Source organism: Doryrhamphus excisus, chromosome 11 (assembly GCF_030265055.1).
Source record: "Doryrhamphus excisus isolate RoL2022-K1 chromosome 11, RoL_Dexc_1.0, whole genome shotgun sequence".
NCBI lineage: Eukaryota > Metazoa > Chordata > Actinopteri > Syngnathiformes > Syngnathidae > Doryrhamphus > Doryrhamphus excisus.
In genome coordinates this window covers 15,264,456-15,278,669 of record NC_080476.1, presented here as the reverse complement: position 1 = coordinate 15,278,669, position 14,214 = coordinate 15,264,456, and the positions used below count along the sequence as shown (strand labels likewise).

At 38.7% G+C, this 14,214-nt stretch overlaps 1 protein-coding gene across 1 annotated transcript in view; it reads left to right on the top strand.

Annotated features, from left to right (window-relative positions):
• The window catches only part of cxadr (CXADR Ig-like cell adhesion molecule), a 49,277-nt gene extending 37,447 nt beyond the window's left edge, over window positions 1-11,830 (top strand). Inside the window, exons 4-7 of the mRNA XM_058086261.1 lie at window positions 1,989-2,144; window positions 2,238-2,360; window positions 3,317-3,455; window positions 7,008-11,830. Of these exons, the coding sequence (XP_057942244.1) occupies window positions 1,989-2,144; window positions 2,238-2,360; window positions 3,317-3,455; window positions 7,008-7,287 (698 nt within the window). The 3' untranslated portion in view covers window positions 7,288-11,830. The remainder of the gene's footprint in view (window positions 1-1,988; window positions 2,145-2,237; window positions 2,361-3,316; window positions 3,456-7,007) is intronic.
• Window positions 11,831-14,214: the final 2,384 nt, after the last annotated feature.

Here is a 14,214-nt window from a genome sequence, read left to right as displayed (position 1 = left end):
CAAAGCTTATTAAATCCTACCCCTCCATCTGGTTACTTTTACCATCAGTAACTGTTACATTTGTTCACTTCCTGCTTTCCTAATATAATTTTTATTTACTTTTTATTTATTCATTCATTCATTCATTTTTCTACCGCTTTTTTTTCGCGGGGGTGCTGGAGCCTATCCCAGCTGTCTTCGGGCTAGAGGAAGGGTACACCCTGGACTGGTGGAGTCGCTAATTAACCTAGCATGTTTTTGGAATGTGGGAGGAAAACGGAGTACCCGGAGAATTTTATTTATTTATTTATTTATTTTTAAATTTTATTTAATTAATTTTTATTTTTTTGCTGATTGCTGTTGCAAATCAGTAACTATTACATTTGTTCACTTCCTGCTTTCCATAATAGGGTTTAGCGTTTTTTTTCTTTTTTTTTTTGAATGTGTACATTTGAGCAGGATCATGAGACATAATTTATTTTATTTGTTTTTTTTTTTGGTAAATTTAAAGCTGGATTTTAAAGCTTTATTCATCCAAATGCTACACTTTAAAGTTTTTACAGGGAAAAGTTTCTGATACAGCGTAACATACTGTTCTAATTGAATAAAAATGTGTTTAGTATATTAGTGCATATTGCTGGTGTAATTCAGTTTTTCCAGGAAATCATCTTTAACTACAAGAAAAACAAACAAAAACAATTGCCTTGTTAACAGTATCGTATCGTATCGCCAGATTCTTGCCAATACACACCCCTAAACCAGACGTACCTACACCAAATAATACATGCAGCACTTACACTGATTTATTGCATTGCTCTTCTTTCAAAATATCACATTTCCAAAAGGTGAACCATAAATAGGCTGCTTATTCTTTTATCTCTCCAACCTCTGTCACCGTCTTCGACCTCATCTCACAAACAAATCAATCTACTGAGTGGGATGGTCCTAATATGAAATGCTGCGCACCACAGCCTTTTGACGTGACCACTTTCACCCTTTAAAGGATGTGTTTAGAATGCCATCACTCTCTGACATTTATCCTGTGTGTGTGTGTGTGTGTGTGTGTGTGTGCGCGCAGCCTTGGCCTCCATCGCACCGCCATCTGTCCATCAACGCTCCCTCATTTATTATTATTATTATTTCTACTGTCTGCCCTGATCCAGTGTGTGTTTATGATATTACCGTGAGGAAGGCCCCCGCCCTTCCACCATGACACCAGGTTCAATATCCCGTGTTCTCATTGTTGCCACACCCTGATGTCCACTCTTGTCAGTGAACACAGCACAAGCTCTTTTTTTTTTGGCAAGTTTTCTCTTCCCCCCCCCCACGCCTGGCTTGACGGTGTGTCTGGGTTTCACTGGACTCGGTCTGCTTTTAATTTGGAGCGGTATTTGTTTTTGAATTCCCCCATCTCATCTCCTGCCAGCACTCAGAAGTGACCGAAGAGGGTTTGCACACATTTAGAAGCTTTGGAACAAAAAAACTGCACCTCTATCCTAAACCCTGATGAGCACCCACATGTGTCCGATATCGCACGGCTCCTTTTCTTGCCGTGTGACAGCCTCTGTAATGACTGCAGCTTTATCAATTACTCTGATTATTCTTACGATGCGGCTTTGGGAAACAATTTGTAAGAATTGCATAACACGAGTGGTTAGCGTGCAGACCTCACAGCTAGGGTTCAATTCCGCCCTCGGCCATCTCTGTGTGGCATTTGCATGTTCTCCCCGTGCATGCGTGGGTTTTCTCCGGGTACTCCGGTTTCCTCCCACATTCCAAAAACATGCTAGGTTAATTAGCGACTCCAAATTGTCCATAGGTATGAATGTGAGTGTGAATGGTTGTTTGTCTATATGTGCCCTGTGATTGGCTGGCCACCAGTCCAGGGTGTACCCCGCCTCTCGTCCGAAGACAGCTGGGATAGGCGCCAGTATCCCCGCGATCCTCGTGAAGAAAAGCTGGAGAAATTGAATGAATGCATAACACAGACCCTCCCTTTTGCTCCACAGTGAAGCCATCCAAGCCCAGGTGCTTTGCAGAAGGACCCACACAGGAGGGCAAAGACATCCTTTTAAGGTGCGCATCCAACGAGGGCACCAAACCCATGCAATACAGCTGGGAGAAGACCAGCGACAACAAGGTGCTGCCTGCTTCCGCTCTGATGGGTAAGTGACTCCAATGTCGAAATCACATTCACACCGTTAACTTCCTGTTGCACCTGTATTTTCTGTAACGGTCTGTTCACGGTCTCGCTACAGACCCCATGGGTGGCACCATCAACGTGAGGAACGCATCGGCCAAAGTATCTGGCACATACCGATGCACTGCCAGCAACCGGGTCGGCTCTGAGGAGTGTGTTCTGTATCTCAATGTGACACCTCGTGAGTATTCTCAGAGTCCTATTGTGTCTATGATGAGATCTACTATGTACATAATAGTACTACATACAGTTTGACAGTACTTGACAGTCATGTTGCGGCCAATTTACTTTCTATTTCTATAGCTATAAAAGCAATCTTCACTCGCTAAATGTACTGCAAAAAAGGTCAGTAAGGATAATTCATAATGGCGCCTACTTATTTCTAAAATCACAAATACTTAAACTTGCTATTTTTTATTTTTTTTTAAATAATAATAATAACACTATACTATAATGTCACTATATTGACAGTTACTATGGTACACATTATTTCATTGTATGGTCATATCATATGTGACAAAATAAATAAATACATAATTAAAAAAATTAATAAATTGTTTTTTAATTAAAAAAACTTTTTTTTTATTTAAATAATAATAACACTATATTATACTATAATATCACTATATTGACAGTTACAATGGTACCCATTATGTCACTGTATGGTCACATCACCTCGTACTTCGGTATGTGACAAAAAATTTAAAACAATTAAAAATAAAATTTTGTCTATTTTTTTTTTGCCATCTGGTACTTTTACAATCAGTAACTGTTACATTTGTTCACTTCCTGCTTCCCTAATTTTAAATTTAAAATTAAAAAAAAAATTAAATTAGGAAAGCAGGAAGTGAACAAATGTAACAGTTACTGATTGTAAAAGTACCAGATGGAGGGGTAGGATTTAATAAGCTTTGCTTCTTCCTACTCCTTTTGGACAGTGGAACTGTGAACTGATTATGTGATGCATTCAATTGTAATCTGATGCATGTTCAAATGAAATTCAACCATTACCATTACCATTTGTTGTTTGAAAATGGTGACTATATGGTCGTATTGGACTGGCATTGGAAAAAGTGGAGGGGATTCTTCTAGTCCTCACCGAACTCTTCAGCTCTTTCCCATTTTTTTTGTCCCTAGCTCCCAATACCGCTGGCATCATCGCAGGAGCCATAATTGCTGTGCTGCTGATGCTCATCATTATTGCCATCATCATCTTCTGCTGTTGCCGTGCCCGACACAGGAAGAAGTACGAGAAGGAAATCTGCAACGAAATAAGGTACCCACACTTGAACGGGGGGAGTAGATTTTGGCAGAATACGTGTATTTACATATATGATGAGAGGCACGTTAGCTTGCTTAAAATAAGTATTTAATCGGCCAAGCACTGAACTTGCAGCAAGTTTTGTCACAGACAGAACATGTACTACCATCAGGGTACACGTGTAACGGGTAAAAGTAAACATCGGGTGACTACTATTACGACTACTACTCCTTTTGAAGTACGTTGCGGCTTTGCTTTGCAGTCTTCAGTGATACTGTATGGTGGCATTCCAACATGCAGTCCACACCTACACATTTCCCACACACACCCACGGTGAAAATGTTATTTTTCTCCCATCAGCGTTCCTTTTTTCCTTTTTTTTTTTTTTTAAACCGCTCTTCAAATAAACAGCTGTGGTAATCAGTTTGAAAGCTTTGTTTGCTCTGTGGATCCTGTGTCATGTCTGCCGTCGCTCGCTCTGCACCCATCACCCCCCCCCGCCCGCCCCTTCACCATCCACCTCTTCATCCGGCCAGGGGGCTCTGCGTAACCATCGGGCTTTCTATCACTCTACCGCCGACTGAATGTGTCTAAGACCACAATGTGACACTGCTCACGCTGTTGGACAAAGAGGATTAGACCACCGGTCCCGTCTAGAGCACAGGCGCACATTTGCTGAAATACCAACCCCCGTGATGCAACGGACAACACAAGCTCCGGGCCCCTCCGGCTCTTGTTTGGTCGAGCATTTAACTGGATTATTGCTGCTTATTAGCTGTTAATGTGGCTGCAGAGGGAGTAGAGGGCATTGCCGTGTTTGGGTCGCTTGCCTCGCACTCCACAGGCTATTAGAGTCAGCTTGGCCCCCCCCCCCCCCAAGCCGGGCCTACTCGCCAAATAATCATTCAATCAATGAGCTCTTTTTCGTCTTGAGCACACCACCTCCAAATTAATTTAAAAAAAAAAGAACTGTATAGTCACGCTTGCGAGCTTGTGTCGAATAGATGTGTGTGAAACGACACCAGCCAAAACGGACCCCAGTAGGTTAAATTAAATGATAAAATACCAAAATTAAGGGTGTTTTTGCGCATAGACATTTAAAAAAAAATTGTAACACAAAAAAAGTTATAAAGTCATAGTATTATGGGAATGAAGGCATAATTAGCAGAAGCCAACACTCATTCATTCATTTTCTACCGCTTGTCCTCACGAGGGTCAAAGAAGCCAAGAAAGTTGAAATAGTGAAACAAACAAAAAAACCCGGCAGAAGGAGCATCCACTTGAAATAATAGAGAAAAAAAAGTTAAAAAATTTTTGAAAATAAGGTTGGGGGGAAAGTTATAATATAGAAAAAGTAGAAAATATTATAGGAATAAAGTCATAATTTCAACAAAATTTATGTTACTTAAGAAGAATGTTTAAATATTTGGAAAATAAAATAATAATAATAATAAACTAACAGGCTGTGCATACTGAAATACTGAAACAAAAGAAAACAGCAGAAATTTAAAAAAAAAAGTTATAATATAGAAAAAGTAGAAAATATTATGGGAATAAAGTCATAATATTAGCAAAATTTATGTTGTTTAAGAAGAATGTTTAAATATTTGGAAAATTGAAAAAAAAACTAAACAAAAGTGTTTAAATGAAATAGTAGAAAAATGTTTTAAAAGATTGTGAAAATTAGATTGGGGGAAAAGTTCTAATATAGAAAAAGTAGAAAATATTATGGGAATAAAGTCATAACATTAGCAAAATTTATGCTATTTAAGAAGAATGTTTAAATATTTGGAAAATAAAAAAAACTAAACAAAAGTGTTGATGAAATAGTAGAGAAAAAAGTTTTAAAAAAATTAGAAAATTAGGTTGGGGGAAAAGTTATAATATAGAAAAAGTAGAAAATATTATGGGAATAAAGTCATAATATTAATAAAATGTATGTTATTTAAGAAAATGTTTAAATATTTGGAAAATTGAAAAAAAAAAAAAAAAAAAACTAACAGGCTGTGCATACTGAAATACTGAAACAAAAGAAAACAGCAGAAATTAAATAAAAAGTTATAATATAGAAAAAGTAGAAAATATTATGGGAATAAAGTCATAATATTAGCAAAATTTATGTTGTTTAAGAAGAATGTTTAAATATTTGGAAAATTAAAAAAAAACTAAACAAAAGTGTTGAAATGAAATAGTAGAAAAAAGTTTTAAAAAATTTTGAAAATTAGGTTGGGGAAAAAGTTATAATATAGAAAAAGTAGAAAATATTATGGGAACAAAGTCATCATATTAGCAAAATTTATGTTATTTAAGAAGAATGTTTAAATATTTGGAAAATTAAAAAAATAAACTAACAGGCTTTGCACCCATCCAAAAGTGACAATTACATTTCTTATCATATTATATCCTGATAGCAGATGACACTACAAAAAAAAATGTGCTAGTGTTGCCAAACTTTGCTCCTTGTTTGTGTTTACACTAAATTTCAGTAGCACCGACTCTGCCTCAGAGCAAGGAATACCGGTTTGTCTCCTTGGAGCACAAACCCGTGTAAGATTTCAATCAGATGCAACAATGCCTGTGGACATTTTTGAAAACTATTCTCCAACTCGGTCCAAAAAATGACGCTATGTGATGGCAGGTATGGGAAAATATTCCGTCTGTCTGGATTCAGGCATTGAACTAATCCCAAATTTGACACGCATTGTCGGAGATGAGACTAATGGTGACTAATCTGCACGGTTCCAGCCACGTTTCCAAAGATGTGGAATCGGAGACTATAAATAGTATGTGTGTTTTGTATAGAGTAGAGTCCCGGACATATAAATACAGCGGGGTCTCAAACACGCGGCCCGTGGGCCAAATGTGGCCCGCAGGACACTAGTTTGAGGCCCCCGCAAGTTTGATATGGATGCTGTATGGTATCATGTACCCAGAAAAAATGATTAAGTTTGATTAATGTTCATGTTAAAGGTTAAATAACTGTTAATAGTTATCCTCCCTATCCGTGTGGAAGTGGTAAGTTTTTGGCTATTTAAGTTGAAAGGAAATAACTCGTTTAGGTCGCTAGCTCTCTAGTTTGCGAGTTAGCATGTGTCTCAAGACCCTGCAGTTGCGCAATATGTTTTAAATAAAGAGTATAAATGTGACTATAGTCGTGTTTTGTCATGTCTACAGGGCTCTAATAATGCTTTGTTCATTTTAATCTGAAAAAAATACTTTGTTTTTATTATTTGCCGTTTTATTATTATTATTATTATTATATTTATTTATTTATTAAACTGTGGCTGCTAATCCAAGCTAATCATTTTATAAGGCTAATAGATGATCAGAAAAGCCATCTAAAAATTGAAACTAAAACTAAAATTTCTTACCATGCTGTTAACTACTCCCTTCAGCGAGCAGCACAAACTGGGTCTAACAAGGACAGAAAAACGCTGCACAACTGTGAACAGCAGTGCTGTAGAACATGGATGGGTGGATGCTTTTCAAATTGTGGTTCATGTCACTTATTATGCAATACTGTCTGGTTTTTAAAATGTGACATCCACTCTTGTGTCCCCCCCTCAGAGAGGACGTGCCCCCTCCCAAGAGTCGCGTGTCGACGGCACGCAGCTTCACCGTGGGCAGCCAGCGCTCTTCCCTGGGCTCCATGTCGCCTTCCAACCTGCACGAGTACGCCCTGAAGCCCCAGTATGACAAGATCCCCTCGTCGGAAGAGGACAGACCTCCGAGCCACACCCCTCGGCCCCCACCCACCGCTCCCAGGATGGCGGGGCCCAACCTCAGTCGCATGGGGGCCATCCCCGTCATGATCCCTGCCCAAAACAGGGACGGCTCGATCGTTTAACACAGCCTCAGTCTTGCAAAGGGACCGTATGGAAAAGGGGTAGGGTGAAGATGAAGATAAAGCTGGAACTGGGCTGACTTATAAAAGAGACCTTACTGCTATGAAGACCTTACTGCTGTGGTGCTGAGAAGAGAACATGAGTTTTGCTGAATCACACCAGAGCACATAGACTATTTTTTTTTATATATCAATCACAAATAGTTGGCCCATGATTTAAAGATACCGTATGTGCAAAACAGAGAATGGCCCCTAATTGGCTAATCTGTACAGCGCTATGAATTTACAATATGTGTACATAGAACTACATCTGTATGTGTGCTTGGATGTGCAGTTAAGCCCCAAAATTGACAACCCGGCCTACGTTTCACTTCGAGTGCGTTTTTCGACGGGTATTTCGCCATCGCTAGGATTCAGACAGGATGTTGTCGGACGCAAACGACAGACGAAATATTTATCCTTGCATTACACTTTTTTGCCGTTAAAAAAAATTATAAATCCAAATATTTCCATTTAATATTATGACTTTATTCCCATTAAATTTTGACTATTATTACAGTAATATTACGTTTTTCCCAAATTTTTTTTCCAAAAATTCAAAAGTTTTTTTATCATATGATGCATTTTTTTCTTTTGATCCAGGGTGTACCCCGCCTCTCGCCCGAAGACAGCTGGCATAGGCTCCAGCATCCCTCTGAGACCCTCGTGAGGATAAGAAGTAGAAAATAAATAAATTAATTAATATTACTATATTAGTATTATGACAAAAAGGATAAAGTTGTAATTCTTGGAAAATTAGGTTGTCGAAAAAGTTATCATATTACGACAATAAAGTCAAAATATGGGAAAAAACATTTATAAATCCAAATATTTCCATGTAATATTATGACTTTATTCCCATTAAATTTTTACTATTATTACGGTAATATTACAAGTTTTCCCCAATTAATTTTCGCATTTCGCATTTTTTTTTTGATCCAGGGTGTACCCCGCCTCTTGCCCGAAGACACCTGGGATAGGTTCCAACTCCCCCGTGACTCTTGTGAGGATAAGCGATGGAAAATAAATAAATTAATTAATATCACCATATTAATATTATGACAAAATGGATAAAGTTGTAATTCTTGGAAAATTAGGTTGCCAAAAAAGTTATAATATTAAGACAATAAAGTCAAAATTTATAAATAAATCTGAATAAATAAATCTGAATATTTCCATGTAATATTATGTCTTTATTCACATAAAATTTTGACTACTATTACGGTAATATTACAAGTTTTTCCCAAATAAATTTGCCAAAAATTCCCACTTTTTTTGTCATATGACGCATTTTTTTTGGATCCAGGGTGTACTCCGCCTCTTGCCCGAAGACACCTGGGATAGGTTCCAACACCCCCGCGACCCTCGTGAGGATAAGCGGTAGATAATTAATAAATTAATTAATTAATAGTACCATATTAATATTATAACAAAACAGATAAAATTTTAATTCTTGGAAAATTAGGTTGCCGAAAAAGTTATAATATTACGACAATAAAGTCAAAATATGGGGAAAAAAAATTTATAAATCCAAATATTTCCATGTAATATTATGACTTTAGTCCCATTAAATTTAGACTGCTATTACGGTAATATTACAAGTTGTCACCAATAAATTTTCCAAAATTTTTTTTTTTGTCATATTACGCTTTTTTTTTTGTCGAAAAAGTTTTATAATATTACAACAATAAAGTCAAAATATGTGAATAAAGTCATTTTTACAAGAAGAGAAAATGTGATAAAACGCCTGCTAAGTTGTAACCCAACATGAAAAAAGGCACAATTTTCTTATTTGGGTTAGTTGATTAATTAATCTTTGATTAATTTTTGCAGCTCCAGTCCAATACCTTCAAGCATTTTGGGTTTGATTCTGAAACTATATGGCTAACCTTTAGCGCGTCGTGTACATTTGTTGCGTTCAGTCGTAGCATTCCCGATATTCTTGATTTCTAGTTGGATGGTTTTGGAAGCTACCGGATAAGATCGGGTTTGTTTGTTTTACTTTTTTGGGAAGAAAAAATTGGGGAGAATTTTCATTAGCAATTGAAGTCGAAATGTGGTTTTGTAATAATTTTGGGCTTAACTACATTTGTGTTTGAATGCCTCCGTGATGCTGGGGTGGTCGTTTTGGTTTGGCGGACCGCTCTTGATGATGTTTTGGCTAGCTGGTAACTCCGTGAATGAACAGTCGATAAGGGGCGCCATCATAATCCTATTTAGGTCAGCATGGGTTTTGTTTGTTTTTTTTTTTTAACCGTCGGGGAGTTGTCCAGTCTGGGGGGGGGGGGGGGGGGGTGGAAAGGGTCACAATTGGCTAATCGGGGAGTGGGTGGTTCAACCCGGCCACAGCCCCCGATTGGGTGGATTACTGCGTCTTGACCGACTTTTAAAAAAAAAAAAAAGGGAGGGGCCAACAAGGTCCACTGAGCAATGATTCCATTGTGTTTGACTGCCATGATGACCAGCGGTACACAATATTAAGAAACAACACAAGCACCAAGTGCAGTGGCAGCCCCCCCCCCCCCCCCCCCCCCCCGCTCTTGTGCGGTCCAGCACATGTAATCCTCCTTATGTGCAGTTGCATTCTCGATTAACCTTCTCTGCTCGCTCAATATGAAACCTGCCACAGCCTCTCTAGCGGGAATTGAACTTTTTTTTTTTTTTTAATGAGGCAGATTAGGAAGGGAAGAAACGTGATAAGATTACAGAAGTCTTGCTTTCCGAGGTCCGTGAGGGTGTTGCCTGCAGGCCGGCCCGTAAAAGTGTTCCTTATTCCGTTCCTTCTTTTGGCCTTATCGACGACCCCTTTCACCTCCGCACAGCCCCGGCATCTTGGCTTATGTTGTGCCTTGTTGTTCCGTGTACCGTGACGCGTATAAACCACCGCCGCTTGTAAGGTGGCGTTGTGTAGAATATTCTAGGGCTGCAACGAAAATCTGAAGTTTGTGGTTCCGATTCATGAGGTCATTAGTTATACAGTAGAACAAAATCCAAGGATTCGGAGGCCAGTCTTAGGTTTTCTAGACCAGCTCTTGTAGCTATGCAATGACGGTTTGTAAGCTTTGTTAGCAGTAACAAAGCTAGCTTTTTTTTTTCTTTAATATTTTTTCTCTGATTTATTTTTACTTTATTATGGTAATATAATTTTTTTATTTTTATTATTTTCATTAAATTTCTTTTTTTTCTTATATTTCAACTTCATGCTATTTTTTTCCTCCTAATACTATGACTTTTATTCTGCTAATATTTTCTTTATTCTTGTAAAACAAAGCTAGCTTTTTTTTCTTGTATATTTTTTCTCTGATTTATTTTTACTTTAGCATGGTAATATAATTTCTTTTATTTTTATTATTTTCATGAACATTCTTTTTTTCTTATATTTCAACTTCATGCTATTTTTTTCCCTCCTAATACTATGACTTTATTCTGCTAATATTTTCTTTATTCTCGTTTTAAAAAAAAAAAATCAAATTTTTTGTGTTTTTTATTTACATTTTTTTGAATTGGATTTTAGAATGTGTTTCGGGCCACCAAAAAACAACCACCGTCCGAAAATGGCCCCCGGGCCACACTTTGGACAACCCTTGTCCGAGAAAATAGATCTGCTTTCATTCACACGAGAGTGACATCACAACATTTAAAATAAGATGAATCGAAACCCCCCCCCCAAAAAAAAAGTTGTTGATTAATTTGGTGATTGATTAATCGTGGATTAATTGTTGCAGCTCTATAACATTCTCCCCACCGCAGTGACTCCAATCCACTCTGACACGTCACCCAACTCACGCCATGCAAATTAAATAGTTTCATTTTTTAATTAGCAAAAATTCCAATACATATTTTATTTTTATTTTATTATTTTTTTTTTAAAAAAGTTGTGCTAGTCTTCTGTCCAAGATTTTTTGCGTCTAATCCCGATGTACCGTACGAGTGACTCTCTGCTGTGCTTGGCCGTTTCATTCATTTGTGGCATTTTTTTGCCGTCTTGAATGGACGCTTGTAGAATTCTAGTACCGCCCGCTGACACTCTGGCCTCTAGGCAGGTCGTCCTGTTACTTTACTGTCCCTTCCGTGACAACTAACAATATTAACGCGGCGTACTAATATATATGAGGATCTCCTTTTTTTTTTTTTTTTTTGAGTTTTGCACACTGTATGAAAACCAATTATCCTTTTATTTTTTTGTGTGTATTTTTGTGCTGTATTTTTGGAATAAATAAAGTCGTCAAGACACAGAAAATGAAGAAGTTGTTTCATCTGAAGAAGCATCTGCCGGCTTTTCAAGTGTTGCAGGGGCCTCCTGCAGCTTCTTCTTCTGTGATTAATTCTAATTGCTTGCAGAATTCCACTCTCCGACGCTAGGTGAGGCACTTAATGTCTAATTAATCAATGAAGGGGGGCAGGAGTCTTTAATGGTGGCCGACCGGCACAGTGAATCAATATTGGGCATATTGATTGGACGGCTTAGTTGTCAGTCACCTGCTGTAGTGGCTTTTTTTTTTTTTTTTCAATTACAACCAATTTGCTCTGTTGGTTAATGTGCCGGATAATTATCGCTATTGCAAGACAGCACTAATCAAAGCTGCGCGGAATTAGCTTTCAAATTAAAATAACAGCATGAGTTATGTCATCGCCGTCCTAACAATAACACTTAACAGCATCTGGATCAATAACCGATTATTAGCCGATAGCTCCGCCGCGCACACATGCTGTTGACAGGTTGTCAATAACGAATAGCGAAAGCACTTAGCCGCGCCGCCGCAAAGCGGACATCCATTGCTATAATTGGATGTCAGGAATAGATAGGACCCTGGGGCATTGATCTGCGGCTCGTGGAAGTCACTCATGGAGTTTAATGGCTCCCACGCCGGAGGTCGTCTCGTGGGTTAGGATGGCCGGGGCCGCACGGCGCCGTGCCATAAATGTAATGTTATGGTATTTTAATGGCTGTGCGGTCCAAACAGCCATTAAAAAGGCATTAACGGTGCCTGTGTAGATTTAGATTTGCAAACAAAACGCCGTCCTGTCGTCCAATGAGCACGGACGTTCTTGTCCTCGTTCGCTTGCAAACCGAAGGGGATTTGTGTTTGCTTCCCCCGGCTCTCTCGATGTTGCTCGTGTAAGGTATTAATTGTTTGCACAGATCAAGGAGAACGCGATGGCAGAGAGGGGAAAAAAAAAAAATTCCCATTGGTTCTCCTGGAGGGTTTCCTTGGCAACCTTATCCGGTTGTACACCGTTTAAGCCGTCTGCTATGGAGGGATGGTTTATCTTGTAAAGTGTGATTTGCTCCCCCCGCTAACAAAAGAGGCCTCTAAAAGCACGGGTCTCATCAAAGTTGCTCTCCTACGGTGTGACGTCTCCTGTCACGGGCGTTAAGCCGTCTGCCATTTTTAGAAACCTCAGGTTTGGAAAGGGGTTGGGGGGGGGGAATTCTGGGTAGGCATGGTGGAATATGCATATTTATGAAGATTGAGCATCACCGGCTCCAGTGGTACAACAGTGCATTAAGATTTAGCTTCCGCTCTCTTAGCGCTTGAGGAAGATTAATATGGGAATGAAGCTTTTATGCCCACGTTGGGTCAATGACTGGGCATGGTACGGGACCGCTTATTCTTGGGTAAAACTACATTTGTAAAACTCTAAAAAACCTGTTTTGGGTTAACATTTTCAGATTTCTGTAAAGGACTAATGGGATTTTCCGGGATTTCTTATGGGAAGAAACGATTCCGTTAGAGCACAGACAATGGCACGGATAACTGATTCGGAGTAGAACCGCTACACTTCCGTATTGAGATGTGCCAGATGAGATGCATCCCTGGACACGTTTGACCGGTAGGAGGTCTCGGGGGAAGACCCAGGACTGGTTGGAGAGACCATGTCTCTCAACCAATATCGGAGATTTGAGATGCAGGTCGATTATAATCGGATATTGTTATTAATAGATTTTAATGTTATTTTAGACTTTTTTACGTGACAAAAAATTATAAAAATACTAAATAAAAAAAAAAAACTGAAATTATATTAGGAAAGCAGGAAGTGAACAAATGTAACAGTTACTGATTGTAAAAGTACCAGATGGGGGGTAGAAAAATCAGCAATACTTTTACAAGAGTAAAGTCAAAAGAGGAGAAATATGATCTCAGGGAAGAACAAAATTTCAAACACTTATATAAATAAAATATATAAATTACAATTATAAATAAAAATATATTTAAAAAAATATATATAATATATAAATAAAAAATAAAATAAATAAATTATTTTTTTTTAAATACTTAAACTATATTATGAAAGCAGGAAGTGAACAAATGTAACAGTTACTGATTGTAAAAGTACCAGATGGAGGGGTAGCTCCATCTTTGAAGCTTTGCTTCTTCCTACTCCTTTTGGACATGTGGAACTGTGAACTGATTATGTGATGCATTCAATTGTAATCTGTAATGCACGTTCAAATGAAATTCAACCATTAATATTGCCATATTTTTCAAACGTCGGCAGGTGAGGCGTTGCTGCCTTTATCGAGTAGATGCCCGTCACGGCCTGAGAACAACATCAAATGCGAGCTGACAGTCTGAACTTTAAATGCGGAGTCACTTTGCCACATCAACATCGTTGTGTCGCCGCGCAGACACTCACGGCGCTCAACCGTATGCTACCTCGAACAACCTGCACGGGTAAATCTGCAGGGATCCGGTCCAAAAAAGTGATCCAATCATCTTTGTCTGCTCGCCTGCAGACAGCCCGGCTCGCCCATGAGGCTTAGCTGTCTGCTCGCTCAATTGTCACTCTTCCTTGTCGCTCACTTGGAGAGGAGAGGACTCCCGACGCTTTGCCGCAACCTTCATCCGAATTTACTCCGAATGGTGGATGAAGTTTGCGGTTCAGGGA